The 18,380-nt window shown below is 36.0% G+C and overlaps 1 protein-coding gene across 3 annotated transcripts in view; it reads right to left on the minus strand.

Annotated features, from left to right (window-relative positions):
• Window positions 1-18,380, minus strand: part of FSTL5 (follistatin like 5) — a 310,918-nt gene that overhangs the window by 45,604 nt on the left and 246,934 nt on the right. For 2 of the 3 annotated variants that reach the window (XM_009639990.2, XM_009639989.2), the window contains exon 10: window positions 3,088-3,114. The exons of the other annotated variant lie outside the window; for it this stretch is intronic. In XM_009639990.2, the coding sequence (XP_009638285.1) occupies window positions 3,088-3,114 (27 nt within the window). The remainder of the gene's footprint in view (window positions 1-3,087; window positions 3,115-18,380) is intronic. 3 annotated transcript variants of the gene reach the window in all.

Below are 18,380 nucleotides of genomic sequence, written 5' to 3' on the forward strand. Positions count from 1 at the left end.
GTTGCATGGGGTTGTTGTGATCCAAGTGCAGGACCCGGCACTTGACCTTGTTGAACCTCATACAGTTGGCCTTGGCCCATCAAGCCAGCCTGCCCAGGTCCCTCTGTAGATCCTCCCTACCCTAAAGCAGATCAACACTCCCACCCAATTTGGTGTCAACTGCAGGCTTACTGGAGGTACACTCAATCACCTTGTCCAGATCATGGATAAAGATATTAAACAGAACTGGCCCCAATATTGAGCCCTGGGGAACACCACTTGTGACCACCCACCAACTGGATTTAACTCCATTCACCACAACTCTTTGGGCCTGGCCCTCTGGCTAGTTTTTTACCTAGTGAAGAGTATGCCCGTCCAAGCCACGAGCAGCCAGTTTCTCCAGGAGAATGCTGTGGGAAATGGTGTCAAACACTTTTAGTCTAGGTAGACAACATCCACAGCCTCATCCACTAAGCGTGTCACCATGTCATAGGAGATCAGGTTAGTCAAGCAGGACCTGCCTTTCATAAACCCATGCTGACGAAACCTGATCACCTGGTTGTCCTGTATGTGCCACATGACAGGACTCAAGACGATCTGTTCCATAGCCTTCCCCAGCGCAGAAGCCAGGCTGACAGGCCTGTAGTTCCCCAGACCTCCTTCCAGCCCTTCTTGTAAATGGGCGTCACATTTGCTAACTTCCAGTCAATTGGGACCTCCCCATATTTTGTCTGCCTCTTCATCCTGGTTGAGTGGCCTATATCCCCCCTTCCAATTTATTATGACTCCAAAAGTCTTCCTTTGAGCATGTGTCTACAAATATCTGTACAAATATCTAATCTATACAAATAGCTGAACACCCAGGCAAGCCCCTGTGCAGGAGCTATTCCTTTGAAGAAATCTGACCTAATTTTGTAACCCTCCCTGCACCAAACCAAAAACAACTCATCACATTTATAAGACAGTGCCAGAAGCAACAACAATAAATGCAAATGTATTTGCTTCATTTAGGCTGAATCTATATTTAAAACTGTTTAACACTGATTTGAAAGATAATGGTGGTGGTTTTGTTTTTTGCATCTAGATTAATATATGGATATATTTATGTGTGGGTATATATTGTATTATTATTGTAATACAAATTAATGTAGCTTTGAAATCTTTCAGATTTTCTGACATATACTCTTTTTACACTTACACAAGCAAGCAGTTGTGATAAGGCTTTTGTGTACCCCATATACAATATGCATTGTAAGCACTAAAGCCTATTTATGGTTTTACAATCTTAATTGTCCTACTAGTCACCCATCCCTCCCTTCCTATCAGTTTTCCTAACAGAAAATGATGGCGTATTCATGGCCCAGAGAAGTTAGTGGTGATGCTTATTGGCATATTCCAGGTAGTGCTCTCTTGTAAATGAATTCTGACATTGCAACCACTAAAAATATTTGTTGGAAACACAAGGATTGGCCAATGAGAAATGCAGGAGAGATCAAAGAAAATCTGCTCTAGAAGATGATACTCTTACTTCACATTCTCAATCTCTACTATAAAATGCTTTCTGTTTAGCTTCACAATACTCATAGAGAAATTTGAATGTCTTTACCATAAGCACTCTGTTAAGCTACTATATTTAATTGGTCTTAATTGTCACAGAATTTAAGTTTTCCTAAGTGCTTTCTGACCGCTGAAAGCAACACAGGACTTGACTTGAAACGACAATCCTCTAAAAAAATCAAGGGGGTGCCAGTCATGTTTTCAGTTTTATTCAAGATAAAACAGAAGTGATACCTTCCCAATAAGCGGTGAAAATACCATGCATTTGAAAACTTTGGTGTTGGAATCTTGTGCATCAGTTTAATCGTTAACAATGGAACTGTATGAAACTGAACATGTCATTTGTACTCTGCAAGGCCAATAGAGCAGGAGGATCACAGCTGAGCTCCACTATAATCAGGGAATTGATTTTTTATACCATCTGAGCAACCAGTAAAACAGGAATAGAAAACATAAAATTAGTTCACATTTGCAAACACACTGGGAAGTGCCAAAGGTTAGTATATAAGTAGGCAAATGAAATATAAAATTTTTGAATCTTTAAATTAATTTAGAATAAATTTTTAAGAAACATGCAGAAATACCATTTCAGCATCAATTCATAGCAAACCCTGATCCACTTACAGTATTATCTATCTTCCAGGGGAAATAATTGAAAAATTTCCTATTTCTGAAATACATTCATTCCAAAATTGCAACTTTAAATTAAGAACAGGCTACTTAGAGCAATAAAATGAGAGCTCAGGAAAACACTTGCATTATGATATTTTTCTGCAATATACATATATGAGATTCTCATATATATGAAAATTAATACCTATCTTTGTCAGTAAAACATACTTTCCATGATTTCTATATTATTAACACCTGATACTGTCTGTATTTATACTTATCCTTCAGTTGGTCACAAACCACAAACTTCTATTCTCCCTCCCAACATTTACAAACCCTTTTCTGAGTATGAGAAGAAAATGCTTTGTCTGATTAAGCAGCAAAAGGTACCTCAGTTTTAATTAAACTGTTCAAGATTATAATATTGTCAAAAAAGAATGATTCATACAGGAAGATCAACCCCAACAGCATATAGGCTGACTGGTTGGAAGCTTTATCATGTCAGCAAACAAATAGAAGTTAAAGGTCTGCATTTTAATTCTGAGCTTCTTGTTGCATCCCTTTGAGTAACCATCTGAAATTTTTGAACAGCTTATTTCCTTCTCTCTCCCCAAAAGGAAAAGCAGTTCACAAAGGCATGAACATTTAAAGGATTATTTTCCACTATATTTTTTCTTTAAATCAAATCCCTCAAATGTTGAAAAGGAGGAAGGTAATTACTGTAACTGTAGAGTATGAACAAAAAAAACCCAAACCAAACACACAAAAGGAACAACAGACGAACATTTCATCGTAATACAGAAAATATGAGGAGGAAGGTAATTACTGTAAGTGTAGAGTATGAACAAAAAAAAAACCAAACCAAACACACAAAAGGAACAATAGACGAACATTTCATCGTAATACAGAAAATATGAAAAAAACTATCGGCATTAGTACCTTGCTCTCGCCATAATATGTTTGCAACTGCAGCATGTAAGAGAGAGAAAGAACAGAAAACACAAATGAACAAGAAAAACACCATGAGATGATATATCAATTCTGAAATAATTATGATGCTTTAATCTCTGATTTGCTAAAATAATTCTACAGGTAAATCAATGGAAACAGTGAAATAACAATAAGATTAAATAAAGTTCTCTGTCATGTGACAAAATTGTAATTAGCCATCATAGTTACGGGGGTTAGGGTAAACTCCATCACCCCCTGCTACACCCTCCCTCAATTTAACTTCATGAGCCTTTATCAAGCATATTTCATAATCCATTACAAAAAGCACATAGAGTTTGCATACACGTAAATATGTATATGAATTACAGGTGATGTAATTTTCGTAATTTCCTTTAAGCACCAGACTCTGAAGGTATTTATTTCAGGACATAATTATGAGAGAAACAAGCAAAACCAAAATGCATACAAGATATTCTTCTGTACTGCTGTAACACATCCATGCTACCAAAGTTGTTATGCTGTATAATTTTTGCCATTATCTTTGGAAGACCAAGATGGGAACTATAAGATGGCCTGGTAACCAACTAAGTGTTTAAGTTGTTCTTTCCATGAAAACAGAAGTTGTATTTGGCCAGCTTGTTTACAATTGGATTTTAGACCTTTGAGATCAATGAAAACTAATTATCCTAATATTTCTCTTTCTGCCTGTGGAAAATAAAAAGAAAGCAAGTATAATTTTGCAAATTTTAAATATCGAGAGATCAGCATGCCATGGAATAAATTGTTTAAAACACCATTGCTGAAAACCAAAGTGTTTTGTAAAGTAATGATCTTAAGAAATAGAGAAAAATTGAAAGGAAAGGAATACAACACAGAGAACACATATATGTCAAACATAGACATAATGAAAATATGACATTGCTTGAAACACAGTGTTGCAAAAACTAAAAACATTAATGTGTTTTAAAAAAAAGTTTGCAAAAAGTAATGGAAGATATTATTAAAAATTATGTTGTTACACAAAAGTCCCTCAGCTGTTGACCGCTCAAGGTTGAGAGTAGAAACAGGAACAACTATCACTCCAGAAAAGTACTGGATACTATAATTTTCCCAAGCATCTTTTACTGGGCTCTGCTGAAGACAGGACCAAGATGGACTTTTTGCCTCATGCAGTACAGCATTTCTCTCGTTCTTATGCTCTAAAAGAATATACAGAGGTCCAAATATGTAGAAGTGTCCTTGGGAAAAGTGTCAATCTACTTTCTGACAAGCTTATGATTTAGAGCTACAGGGCTCTGGTTTTTTTCTCTCCCTCTCCTCTACTATTTTTTGCCCCCTGATTTTTTTTCACAAATTCTCTCAACAGAGCTACCTCATTATGTGACCTTAGACACAGTATTTAAACTGTGTCATTCAGTTATCCCTTCATGAAATGAAGGTGGTGATTACTTTTTACCTTCAGTGTTTTGAAGGGTACAAACGAGAGATTCCTATGCTAGTAGAAAGCAGCAGTAATACTGTTGAAGTGATACTGAATACTAGAATAAAAAAGTTCCCCTTTTCCAACACAGAACATCAGTGCAGCTTTCAAACATGCTCAGTCTGTGTTTTATTATCTTTCAACCAGCTTAGTTCTCTCAACTATTAGGTGTGCATTATTTTCAAATATCTTCCTTGCCTTTCCTTTAATATTTGAACCGTTAGGATCCAATAAACTGCCAAAAGCCAAGATTAATGGAGTGTGCCATCTTGTCACTTACTCAGGCTGAGTAGTAAACCTTTACATCAGGAAGCAGAATTTCTGTCGAACTACAGCTAGTGTCAAAATGGAGTCAACATGTTTTAAATTTATTTCTCAGTCATCTGCCTTTATACTTGCTCTTCTGATTTCAGGCTGTTATTTTCAGAAGAGACTAGCTTTGAAAAGACTAGCTTGACTACATTGGCTGAGTATGTGTCCTCCAGACATCCAGATGCTCTGAATGAAACTTCTTGGTGACTAAATTGCTAACACCAGTATGACTCTCAGATTTATATCCAGTGCTGACAGCACAAAATGGATTTGGTTTACTGTATATTTCAGTGGCAGGCATGAACAGAGTATTTAACATGTCTATTCTAAATAACGCTTGGCCGCTTATGTTTGAACTATTTGATTATTCTTCTAAACTAGACCTCTGACTATAAGTTGCAATCATGAGATGGAATATTATTTTGATGTTTTATTGACAGCTATTATTTTTTAAATAAACACCTAATCAGTAGATCATCAGTACTGCAACTACAGAAAGAATGGGCTAAAAGGTTTAAGACATTTTGAATTATTTTAGTATAGAGAAGAAGAAAAAGGTGTTGATTTGTATAAAAAAAAACATTTAAGAGAGAACTGTATCCTTATGGCTTTAGAGCTACAGAAAATACTTCTTTTCACTGCAGGATGAAAGCAACTGAAGGCTCCCCAAAGATATTGCATAACCAAAAGGAGAGGAAATTGGGACAATATAGTCCTGTCGTTCCCAACAACTAAATGTGGCACCTGTTTTGCGAGCACTATGCAGTCAAGTCTTTCTGTATAAAAGCTGACAACTTCCAAGAGGGAATGCAAAGCTGCTTATGTTTGTTTCCCTTTGTCGAAGTGTCAGATTGGTCATTTGTACTTTGACAGGTAGGAGGAGGAAAGAAACAGCCCTGGGGTATGCCGCAGGTGACTGGCCTTTGGGGGGAATTTGTGGCACCGATCACAGCTTCGGGCCTGGCAGTTCAGCCAGTTTTCAATTCACCCCACTGTCTGTGCATCTAGCCTATACTTCGTCAGTTTTTCTTTGAGGGTGTCATGGGAGACCGTGTCCAAAGCATTTCTATATACAAGATAAACAACATCCACTCCTCTCTTCATCCACCTTGCCAGTCACCTGATTGCAGAAGGCTGTCAGGTTGACCAGGCATTATCCATGCTGACTGGTCCTAAACACATTTTTGTCCTTCATGGTTTTGTGAATGGTTTCCAGGTTATTTACTCCACCTCCTCCACAGGGATCAAGGTAAGGCTGATGGGCCTATCATGTCTTGGATTCTCCTTCTTGCCCTTCTTGAAGTGACACTGACTTTCTTCCAGCCTGTAGAAACCTCCCCTTATCAACATGATCCTCCGAAGATTATCAAGAGTGGCCTTGCAACGCCATGGGCCAGCTTGCCCAGGATTTGTGGGTGCATCCTATCCAGACCCTTTGACCTGTGAATGTCCAGTTTGTTTAAATGGTCTCCAATCTGATCCTATCTACCATGGGTAAGGCGTCCTTGTCAGAGAAAGACTTCTTTCACACTTTCCCACTGGTCTCACATTCCTGGGGCCAGTTTTGCCTGTAAAGACTGATGTGAAGATGACCTTCAGTGCAACTTGGTCCCTTCCACATCCTTTGTCACCAGGTCCCTGCCCCACTGGTCAGCAGCAGGCCTGTATTTCCCTTGCCTTCTTTTTGCTGCTGCTGTCTCTACAGAAGCCCATCTTTTGCCCTTTATGTCCCTCACCAGATTCAGTTCCAAGTGGGTTTTGGAAGTTCTAAATTTATCCCTGCATGCCCAGACAGTGGCTCTATAGTCAGGTGACAGTTATTTGTTTGTCTATGTCATCTTATATAGTCTTTTTTCTGTAATAAAGCAAATTAATTTCCCCAGGGCAACATGGAGTATTTCTTTAAATTAGTTTTCTCTTCACGTTGCGAGGAAAGAACCATGTAATATATGGCATTTGAGGTCCCGTAAATTTAGCCATAAAGTTTTACTTTTTATCTCTTTTTTTTTTTCTAGGGGTGACACAGGAAAGAAAATTAGAAGTAAATACAATTATTCAACTGTGTGGAACTACACAGCATCAAATGAAATGATTTAAGATGCTAAATACAGAACACATTGATTTGTGTTAATGCAAAATGATACGTATGGTTCTGAGCTTTGCTCAAAAAAAAAAAAAGTGGGATAAAAGAATGCTTTAAAAGCCCCACGCTTACTAATTTTAAAATTAACAAATCAGTTCGAAGAAATACTAGACATTATTTAAGAGTGCAATACAAAATCATAAATAACAGCCATCACCTCACCTCATCTAATGTAAATCAAGAAACCTCATGTTTTTTAATCAGTCCTATAACTTGTATTCAAGAAAGATGTCCAGTCTTGAGATAAAGACTGTAATACTGGAACAAGTACAACATCTGTAGATGGAAAGTATGCTAAGGAACATATTGTTTACCTTCCTTTTTAGTTAAGCAAAAATTAACATCTTAAGCTACATCCTATACTCAATTCTTACACATTTATAAACTTCAAGATGTAAAAAACCCTGCAATTATTGATAGATCTGAGTAACATTTTCTGGTATATAATACAGAACACCACCATCTTCTCTTGTGCCTTTTTCCCCTGATTTATAAAAAGAAGGGTATACAGACAATGTGCAGTTATTAAATAGTATCAGGAGGTGTACTGGGAGCCTTGCAGAAGACATTGTATTCAAGGAGTTAATGACCTTGGGCAGGCTATGTCTGCTACATTGGACCTTGTACTTAGCAGAGGTAGCAGCTGCTCACCGTAGTAACTTGTGCCACATGCTGGTGGGTGTTATGACAGAGATAACACTGCAACCTGTCAGAAGATACACGGTTTTGTTTGTTACACAAGATAAAAGCCACCACAGTATGGGAGGGAGAGGGAAGCTCACCATGGACAGGATCTGAGCAGCATGCCATGGGAAAATCCATCTGGAGCTCATCTGATGCTGCACAAATGCAGGGTGCCAAGCACCTGAAGGGACGTAAGATTTACTTGCTCTCTCTATTCCTGTTTTTATTCTATCTTATTTAAGCAGCTATTTTATTATACCATTTGTTGTTGGGCTTTTTATATTGACATCCAAAAAGAACGCTGCACTGTGCCTCTCTCCCCGCTGCCCCCCCCCCACCCCCCTTTTTTTTAAAGCACACTTACAGCTCCATAAAAATCACTCTTCGTGGTCCTTATGTAGCTATTCTATGCTTTTGTGCTCAAACCCAGCCTTTGATTATGAGTAGCTAATGTAACATCTGAAAGCCTACTCTTCATCTTTGTTATTAATTTTCTAGGTTTGCTGAATGGTAATAGGTTGCACATTTTTCAGTAAACTCTGTCTTTAGTACTTCATGAAATTCTGTAGCAACCTCTAACAGCAGTACAGATTCTTATCCCCTTTGGTTGGAAACAGTAAGTGCAAAAATCCATCTTATTTCTGTTACTAAATGAATAAGAGGGCACTATAATGTCACTTTCCAAATAAATTCTATATTCTACTCCTTCTTATCACATTGGTCATCAATGTCATTACGTTCACTATTTTTGTCTCAACAGCCAATGTCAAAGCTTCCAACTAGGTCAACTACAGAGTTCTTCCTCCCTGCTTTTCTTTTTTCCAAACATTTAAGGCATAACAGTTGGAAATAAAGTGTGTATGTGCATATATATATTTGTAAGATTGGAATTCAGTGAGTTTAGAGATTAAATGTAGCTCTTCTGCTTCCTTTTGTCAATATAATTAGATGTTCACATTATCAGTAATCAGCACAAAATACTGTATATATCCAAAGAAAAACAAGATCAGGGCAATAGGATTCAGAAAAGAAATGAGGAACAATATTTCATTTTCTTCCAGAAAGAGTTTTCCTTCTTCTATCATATGCCTCAGTGGTCATTATCCATGAAAATGCTGAATCAGCTTTTAAAATCTATTAACTTTTATATTTATATTTTTATTTTTAAAAACTGTCATTCTTTTGCACCTATTTTATGCGTATGTGGTTAAATAATCTGAAATTCTCCTTTCTTTTCTCCTGGCATGACATACATGAAAGCTAAATACAATGTTTTTATAAAATGTTATTTTGTTGCACTGGCACTCATAGACAAAATAGATACCAATTAAACCCTTAACATCTGAAAAAGTTCCTAGCTTGCTGCACTAAGAGAACAAAGCAATTTAAAATGGCTTTAAGAAGAGGGAGAAACAACAGGAAGACATCTTTTCTGCATTATATATTACTCTAATAAACAGGTGGGGAAAATCCACTGATATCTTCTGAAATGCAAATAATCAATGTGCATGAATATAAAACCGCTGTTGATAGTTCTGGGTTTTGTCTCATCAGAACACAAACTTTGTATTTAAAATTCTGTAAATATTTTCCTTTAATTTGTATCAGAATGTAACAGCTGATAAAGAAAAATCAACAGTTCAGCTCATTGCGCTAGATGACTTCACACCATCAGCTAGGAAACCACTGTCCCTTTCCAAGCCTTCAATCACATAAGGGCAAGAGGTCACAAGCAGATGTAATAGAAAACAGGACAATGAGGAAGATGCAATAAGATCATATGGCAAAAGTGTGGAATTTAATATTATTTTTCAGAATAGTCCCACCATAACCTGCTGTACTTTTAATTGCATAAAAAAGTAATTTCATGTTGTTTGAAGGGATGCTGTCTGCTTATTTCACTGATAGCCACCACCACTGGCAACTGTTATGGTTAATCATATAAACATCATAAAAAGAATGTATCTGTTATCTTATTCTTTTTTCTCGTATCTTTAATGTATGAACACATGCCCTTACATTACAGGGTAAATCTAAACCATCATTATTATCTGGTTGCTGAGCCCCACAAGTTTTTAATTATTTTTATTTTAAAAATAATAGTGCTAAAAGTGAATGTGAGGTTAGGGTGACTTACTTTTTGCTCAGCTTCCACTATCAAGCAGAATGAAAGCATTTATGCAAATATCTGCTTTTAATTTTACTCTTATTTTATAAGAAATTCAGATTTGTTGGGTTTATATACAAATATAAATATATACAAAACTTTATTTGTGAAGCAAACAAATCCTTTTTTTGTTTTCAAAGTTATCTACTGCTTGCTTCAACTTTTAAAGTAATTGTGTCAATACAAATTCTATCAAAATTCCATTCTGTTCTTATATGCCATGCACTTTAATTTCATTTCAGATTAGGTTAATGCAATAACCAAATATCTATTTTTATGAATACTAAACTATTATTTATGAGTTAAAAGTCACAACTGACACTTTACTTTTGTTTAAATATGACCATGTTAGCTTACTGTTCTTCAATTTATTTTCTATAAACTTTTATAATGAATCATGCTGAAGTCCTTTCCCATAGCAGATTAACTCAATCCAATCTACGCTAGTAGAAAGTGGTTCATGAGCTGAATTTCTATGCTATACTTGGAAGTTTGAAATAAAGTCTTTGCCTATGATGCTGTCAACAAGTATAAACTTGTTTAGCTCTGCCATAAAATAAAATGCCAGCATAAATTATCTCTGAGGAAATTAGGTAAATAGGTACCATTCAGTATAAGATGTGACAGGAGGATTCTATTAAAGTTGCATAAAGCCTTTCAGCCAGAATTTAGGCCATAAATCACAGTCAAAAGGCTTTTAGTCTCATTCCAAGTTCTAGACAGTAGAGATGCCTGGTTGCATATGATGACCGTAAACTTGTCCAAGTCAATAGCATTCAGATCACATAATCTCTTGTTAGGTGATAGGACTGTGATATTACATAAAAAAAGCACATTTAGAAATAGATCTACTTAATACCATGGAACACATATATTATTTTTTAAATTTAGCCCCAAGACACAGTGCATGATGCAGATAATTTTTATCCTGCTTTGTGTGACTAGGTGAAAAAGCCTGTAGAAGTTGCTTTGCAATATGTGACAATGTCATAGTGGGTGAACTGAATAACATGAGCCTGTGATTGATGACCAAGAATAAAACCTACTGAATATTAAAAAATCATCAAGTACTGTCAAATTGGTCTTGAAAATGCCTTAACAGCGTTACTTGATAACTTTCTATCATGGCAGTTGTCTCCCCAAGGTGCACATGTATGTCTCAATAAAATTTAGAGAAATACTTAAGTCATATTAATCAATGGCAAACTAAACTGCATTTTATAAAATGGAGTTTTGGAAATCATTAAGAGAAATGGAAATATTGTAAAAAAAAAAAAAAGAAATTGAAATAAACAACAAAGCCACAAAACTGTTTAGCTTTAAAGCAGATGTTTTCATGATCTATGATTCTAGGTTGATAGGATTATGCTAAGTTGAAACTGAGAAGAAACCAAAGCAGAACATCTGTAACTGTCAAAGTCATCAAGAAAGAAAAAAAAAAGGATTTTAAAAGTTATTTTACTTCAAAATATTTTACTAGTAGTCAAGATAAGAATTTAAAAAATCTGGAAATCACCCTTGAAAATATTTCCTCATCTTTGAATATTTCCTTTTTATTATTTATTATATAATTACTATATAATTGTTTTTATTTATTATTTAATTATGTTCTTTTTCCTACACTGTCAGATTTTCTTCTTTAGGTCTGTAGATTACACTGATATACTCGGTTCCATTATTTCAATTAAGTATTGTCACGCTAGTGTGTTTTTTCCTTCCTTATCTGTTTTTTAAGCTCACAAAATGGCTTATTTATACTCTGTAGTTATGTATTATAGGCCATATTCAGCTAATGTTCATTGACTAAAAATTGAAATTTGGGTCAATTCCTTTGGTCCTAATACAACCTGAATGTAACCTAAAAAAAACCATAAAAATCCCACAGGTGGAAGTTGCCATTTCTTCCCCCTCTATTTGCAGTTATTATTGTACTTTGTATCAGCAAAAAAGGCAGTTACATCTTGCCTGCTCCACCTTTCTCATAAATACATTGTCAAGATACACCTGTCAAATTATCTTTCTTCTATATTTAAATTCTTCGGCTTCCACAAAGTGTTTCAACAAGAGCAAGCTGATGATTTTGGTTTGCCTTATTGGCCTCTAGGACTTATGTTGATCAAAATCTGTGTTTGTGACTATCAAAGGTAGTCATCAACATAAATCTGCAGTGGAGCTGTCAATTTGTGTGCTTGTGCTTTAAATGCTGCTAAATCCAGTAGTGTGGAGGAGAAAGCTATCCGTTAATAAAAGATTTGAGAGTTCCTTAAATGCATCAATATGTACTACAAGCTAGAAAATGAAAAGCCACCTTTATCAGTTACTGCAGAGATGCTGGAGTGGTAGAATAAAGATCCTGTTTACAAAAAGAGAAATAGGCGACCTTAAGAAAAGAAGGAGCCTTAGTTATGATTAACATTCCACTTTTGTGCTAAGAGAAGAAGTTCCAGCAGCTTGATATTCCCTTACACCAATGCAGCAGCAAAGGCCCCGGAAATCATCACAAATGGCTGCTAAAGGTAGCAGAAAAGCATTGTGATACCAGAGCGAATCAAGGTTTAAACTGTACTGATATGAACCAGATTTTTTAATGTTCTATTGACAATATTATTCTATAAATGCTTTTCTCCTGTATTTGCACGGAAACAGGATAATAATTGAAAACAGAAGGCTGATTAAATACTTTCTACCTTACAAAGGAACAAAAAAAGAGGGTAAATGATGCGTAGTGAAGACAAACTTTTAAAATAACCAGGTCCTAATGAAGTACATAAAAACTCCTGCTAAAACTTCATTCAGATGTTTGGCCTGGTGCTATTAGTTTTGAGTAAATTTCAGAATGTATCACAAAGCTTAAGAGGAGCACCACTAAATATGCCTCTAGTAGCTCCCCTACTCCCTGAAACTTAATAACTGTAGGCAAGTTAGACTGAGGTATATGTTCCAGACAAAAAAATAGACAACACTTACACAGGATTCAATTCAGTAAGGAATCAAAGAACAATAATGTAATTATAGGTCAGCTAATATGTTCTAATGGAAACCAGGTCTTTTCAAACAAACCTGATTATATTCGTTGATGCAATTGGAACTTCGGTAATGTAAAAATTCATATAGATGTAAGCCAGAATTTTGCGAAACATCTAATTTGTTACCACAGAATATTCTGATTAAATATTGGTTATACAATAGTAGCAAAGTATATGTTAATTGAATTAAAACCTGCCAAACTCATTAAGCTGGAAAAGTAGTTTTCATTGTTAAATCATTAGGAAGAGGTGAAGGAGACAGTGCTGGAATGTGTCCAGAGCAATGGATAGTGAGCCTTGTCTTAGCCATTTTTATCAACAATCTGTGAACAAACGTAAAATCATTTCCTAAGAAGTCTGTGAATTACCTATTATGATAAATAACAGCATTTCAAAAAGCTGTTTGAATTACTTTGTCAGATACATCTCTAAAATAAATTACATTTTGATATAGCCAAATGCAAATTCTAGGGAAAAGTAATGCAGACTATGTCTACGCTGGGGGGCTGAGATCGGTGGGTAGGAGCAGGATTTGGAAAGTGAGGCCTGATAGGATATAGGGCATGTGGTGGATAAACATATGAAACTGCTGATACCAGTGGAAAAAAGGGACAAGAGATCAGTGGATGCAGAAACAAAATGTTACCAAATACTTACTTCTCTCTCCAGAACAGAAACAAATAATACATTTGTTTCTGCAAAGAGAAGTTCCCATTTTTTAAGAAAACTGTACCAAAATGAATTACAAGCCTCAAGGCAAAAAGACTGTCTGAGTCCTATGGTTACTGTTTTATTACAAGAAATCTCTATTTAGTGTGTGAAAGGAAGTAATCAATACTTAAAAATGGTATATTCATAGAGCAAGAAATCTTAAGAGGTCAATTTATTGGGAAAAAAATGAGAATCAAAAGAGGAAACTAAGGGAAAATGGACTTCAAAATGGAAAATAAGCATTATTCTATATTAGTGAAACTCATTACTTAGTAAAGCAAAATACCAAGAGAAATGAGGGATTCTCCAACTCTTTCTGTCTCTAACTCAGGTAGATGCATTTCTGGGAGGATACACTTCAGGCAAACAAAGCATTAGAGCTGTATTCAGGCAGAACAGGATGCAATTTAATGTCTTGTGAAATGAAGAAGATAGAGTCAGATGAAATAGTTCCATCATGCTTAAATCTATGAATCCATGAAATATCTGTTCTGAAAAATCAAACTACATTGGAATGAAACTAAAACCAGGTTTTAAACTGCTATTTGTATTACCAATGTGATTACGCCAGAGACTCCTTCCAACACAGCCAAGTTGTCTCAGTTATTATTAGAGGAGCATGACAGTAGGGGAGACTCTGCTGTCTTCAATGAGATTTAGACCAGGTCATTAATTCCCAGAATGTTTTTACCAGTCACTGCAGGGGTTATCACCCAGACCAGCTATCACATTCTTGATGGCTTTAACTGCAAACTTGAGGGAAAAATGGAATTCACAGCACAAAAAGAGTTTGCAGTCTCTAGAGAATTGAAACCGCAAGTTCTTGCATTCAGAAATATTTTAGATGCTGCTGTTGTAGAAGGAGGATGTCCGTATCTATTCACTGTACATGCTGCATGGCTCTTGTTGACTAATCAAAGCCACGATACCTTAAAAGGAATGTTCTGAAAAGGTATATAAGGAGACAATAAAGAAGGCACCAGAAATACAGAGGCAATAAGAATTTTTGTTTTCTTTATGAATCTCAGATGCTAATTAATACAGAGAACATTAACATCTAGTGGGAAAAGCAAAAAAAAAATTGTTTTATATTTGTGTAAAATGTGTTAATGATCATAAGTAGTTTCCAGTTACAGAAGAGCATTTTCATGAAACATTTACTTTCAGCTTAAGGCCAAATTTTCTTAGGCTAAAATACAGCTTTTCCAACAGTGATTACAAAATCTAAAAATTCTCAGGCAAGGGCCCTGGTAGGAAGAAGAAGGGAGAGCAAAGATCACATTATAAAATGTATGCACACCAGGACAAAAATTAACAAGAGATCTGGGCTTGTTCAGCCTGGAGGAGACGCGGCTCTGGGGGCACGTAATGGCAACCCTCCAACACCTACACAGAGGTTCTCAAGAAGTCCGGCTCGTCACAACGGGCTCTGTAGCAATTGGTATTGTCGGAAAAAGCAGAGCAGCTTTCACACACACACAAGCCCTTCTTCAGTCTGATATAAAAGCAGCATACTTCAAAGCCTGAAGAAGAATCACTGAGAGTTTAATTACTAAAACTGCATTTAGACACTTTCATCAGGGAAACCAACTACCTTCTGTCAGAGATGGTCAAAATCATACATGAACAACTAGATAAATAAATGCTACAAAAATTATTCTCACACCATGGACTCTTTCTACCTACAAACCTTCTTTTCACTAATTTTTTTCATGTTTGCAGATTTTCCTTTAATATACATTTACACTCCAATATGCTGTCTTACTTAGAAAGGTAAGTTAAACAAAATGTTCCACTTACTAGAACCATAAAAAGTTCAGTCCTCTCAGATGTCTCTCTCGTTTGTTTTAGTTGTACTAGAAGTAGTGTTATTCTCCACATGGATTAAAAAGGAACAGCAGCATAAGACGTACACTGCTGCTGTGTGATCAAGGAAACGTAATGACGTTAAAGTGACGAGATACTCCTGGATACAGCTCCATATCTTAGAGAGTATTATTATGTAGCTTTTATGAGACCATTTTGCCCTTGTGCTCCTATCTCTTTTCCCTCCCATTCTTTCTCCTTCAGTGTTTAAGTCTTCTCCCTAACCTGTCCTCTTTCACCCATGCTGCCTGTGTCCTCCCTTTCTTCCTCGCATTATCAGCCTCTCTCATTGTCCCTCTCCCCAGGTCTCTTGCACTTCTTCAATTTACTCAGTCTTATTCCTCCTTACCTTTCCCTGGGTGCTACTTGGAGGACCACTCAAGGAGCCAAGAAGAAAGTGATCCCCACCTTCACATCCACAAAAGCCCATGGATCAAAGAAAAAAGTTACACTGAGAATCTACTGTTTTGGTAGTCCCAAAGCCTGGGTCTAGTGAGTGCGAATGGCATCTTCAGAACTCTACCAAACTCCCAAGAAGTGTCCACCCGCTACCTAAATCACTGATTGACTGCAGATTTTTACCGTGTCAAACACTGGAGAAATCATTATCTGCTAACATTTTTAGGCACACAGATAAAGGAAAGTTTTGTTTATTATTTAACAATCTATAATGGCACAGTTTTTAATTTAGGCAGAGGTGCTAGAAAATGTAAGATATATTCTTAGGAGCTGTTTACACTACCCGCTCCCAAAGGAATGAGCTGGCCAAACCCTTTCTGCTACATGTATTAAATTTTTCTCAAAGCACTGTACTGAGTTTTCTGCATGACAAGTCTGACATGTTGAAAATGAGATTCCACAGATGACTATCAAAAATTTAGCTTACTATGCAAAGTAGCATTAAAAGCCAAAAGCCTTCATGTGCACATAAACAATGGGTCAGATAAGTACAAAAGTGAACATTTCCTTTGACTATTAAACTTTCCAGGAAATAAAATACATACACTAGTAAAAATGGAACCATATTCTGTATTCATTATGTGGTGTATACAACTACTGTCATGCTCAGTGCAGTGCAATTATATTTTATATTTTAGAGCTCCAGTGTAAAAGTTCTCACTACCCTCTCAATAGCCAATCAACTCGATGTTCTGAGATACTTCTATTTTGCTATGATTTTTACCTTGTGTAAACATAAACAAGCCCAGATTAACTGACAAGCTAGTGAGAATCTGTTCTACTTTTGTTCAAAGCAATATCCTATGATTTCAAGAAGGGAGTACTGCAGTAAGGGGGGAAAAAAAATTTTAAAAATATAAATCTGCTTTATTCTCTTAAAGATAAAAGCAAAATTATTTATAAAAATGTCATCTATGACAGGTATAGTTTATATCAGAACTTATGAAATCACATTTACATCACCAGAAACTATCTTTAGAATGTAACTTGTGACCCAATCAGCAGGCTTTATATTAAAGCAGTAGTAGCATTGTGCTTAAAACAAGTGGGTGGGGGAACAAATGCCCACAATCCTATCCAGGTGGTTTTTACCTACGTCATTTTCTTCCCTAATAATCCCTAATTTGCTGCATGAACCAGTGTTTTGGGAAACATATAAGAACAAGCAGAGAAGAGTTAATAATAAAGTCTTTCTACACTTAATTTGAGTTTTCTAATGCTAGCAACTCCTCCCTGTAAAATTTTTTTCAAACAGAAGCATTTTTTTAAACTGCAACTATCAAAATTTGTACCTGTGAAGGCAGTTTATTCATGTAGTTGCGATCATAATATTGATGTAATTGTGGTTTTTATTAGTATGCACCTTAGTCTTCTTGCATGTGCAGAAATGGGTTTCTGAGCCAAAATGAATCAGAGTACCAGAGTAAGCATCTCATGTAAGTGTCTGTTGCACCTATATTTGATATAATTATGCAGCTATGGACTATATGTGTATTTACACAGCCACAAATATTTAGGAAACCATGGTTCAGACACCAAGGAACACAATGTTAAAATGCCTCCCTTCAACACACGACACTGAACTTGCAGAGTAAATAACTTTTATAGGAAGAAAGAAGACTGTGTCTTTTGGATGAATTGTCTTAGAAATAATTGGATTTATATTCTGTCTTCCTTCATTTACATCTTTCAATTAACAACTTATTGCTTGTAGATTTTAAAGCATATGTTGCAAGCAGTCTTCATTGCCTAGCATGTGATTTTACAAATCTGGTAAACTTAGTTGATCTAAAAAATTATTGCATCACATGACAATTCCTGAAAACAGTATTTTGCAGAGGCGTGGCTGTTCCTGCAGATCAGGTCTTCAGAGGATACCACAGCTAGGTAACTAAAACACTTGGAAACTGGAATCTTGGTTATAAATATTTTGTTGTTAAGGTCAAACAAACCTTAACCAAGCATAAACAAATTCTAGTTTGTCAGGGTTTTGTAATTTGACAACATTCACCACATTTTGCACAGACTGCAAAAGGCAAATGGACGTGACCGACCTACTTCATATCACCAGATTACTAGAAATTCAGCATGATCAAACAATTCATCCTCAGCTGCCTTCTCAGAAATGTCTGAGCAGTCATGTTCATGACACCTAAAAAAAACATGCTAAGACTTTTGAAATGACAGTTATAATTAGCATTACTGAAAGCAGCTAAGTAAAGATATTAACATTTGGATTATAAAATTTTCCTGCATGGAAGATTTCCCCTGAAATGTTTAAAGCGTAATAAACCTATATGTAACTGAACTCAGCGTCTTGCGACAGGAGGTGTCAGGCAGACTTGCGGTGCTACTAATTCTGCCTCGAGTATCTTCTGTCGAGTACTCGTCACTGTTGAATAAGCTTCTAAATAAATAGGAATGCCTTAAGTT

Source organism: Egretta garzetta, unplaced genomic scaffold (assembly GCF_000687185.1).
Source record: "Egretta garzetta isolate BGI_Z169 unplaced genomic scaffold, ASM68718v1 scaffold615, whole genome shotgun sequence".
Classification (NCBI taxonomy): domain Eukaryota; kingdom Metazoa; phylum Chordata; class Aves; order Pelecaniformes; family Ardeidae; genus Egretta; species Egretta garzetta.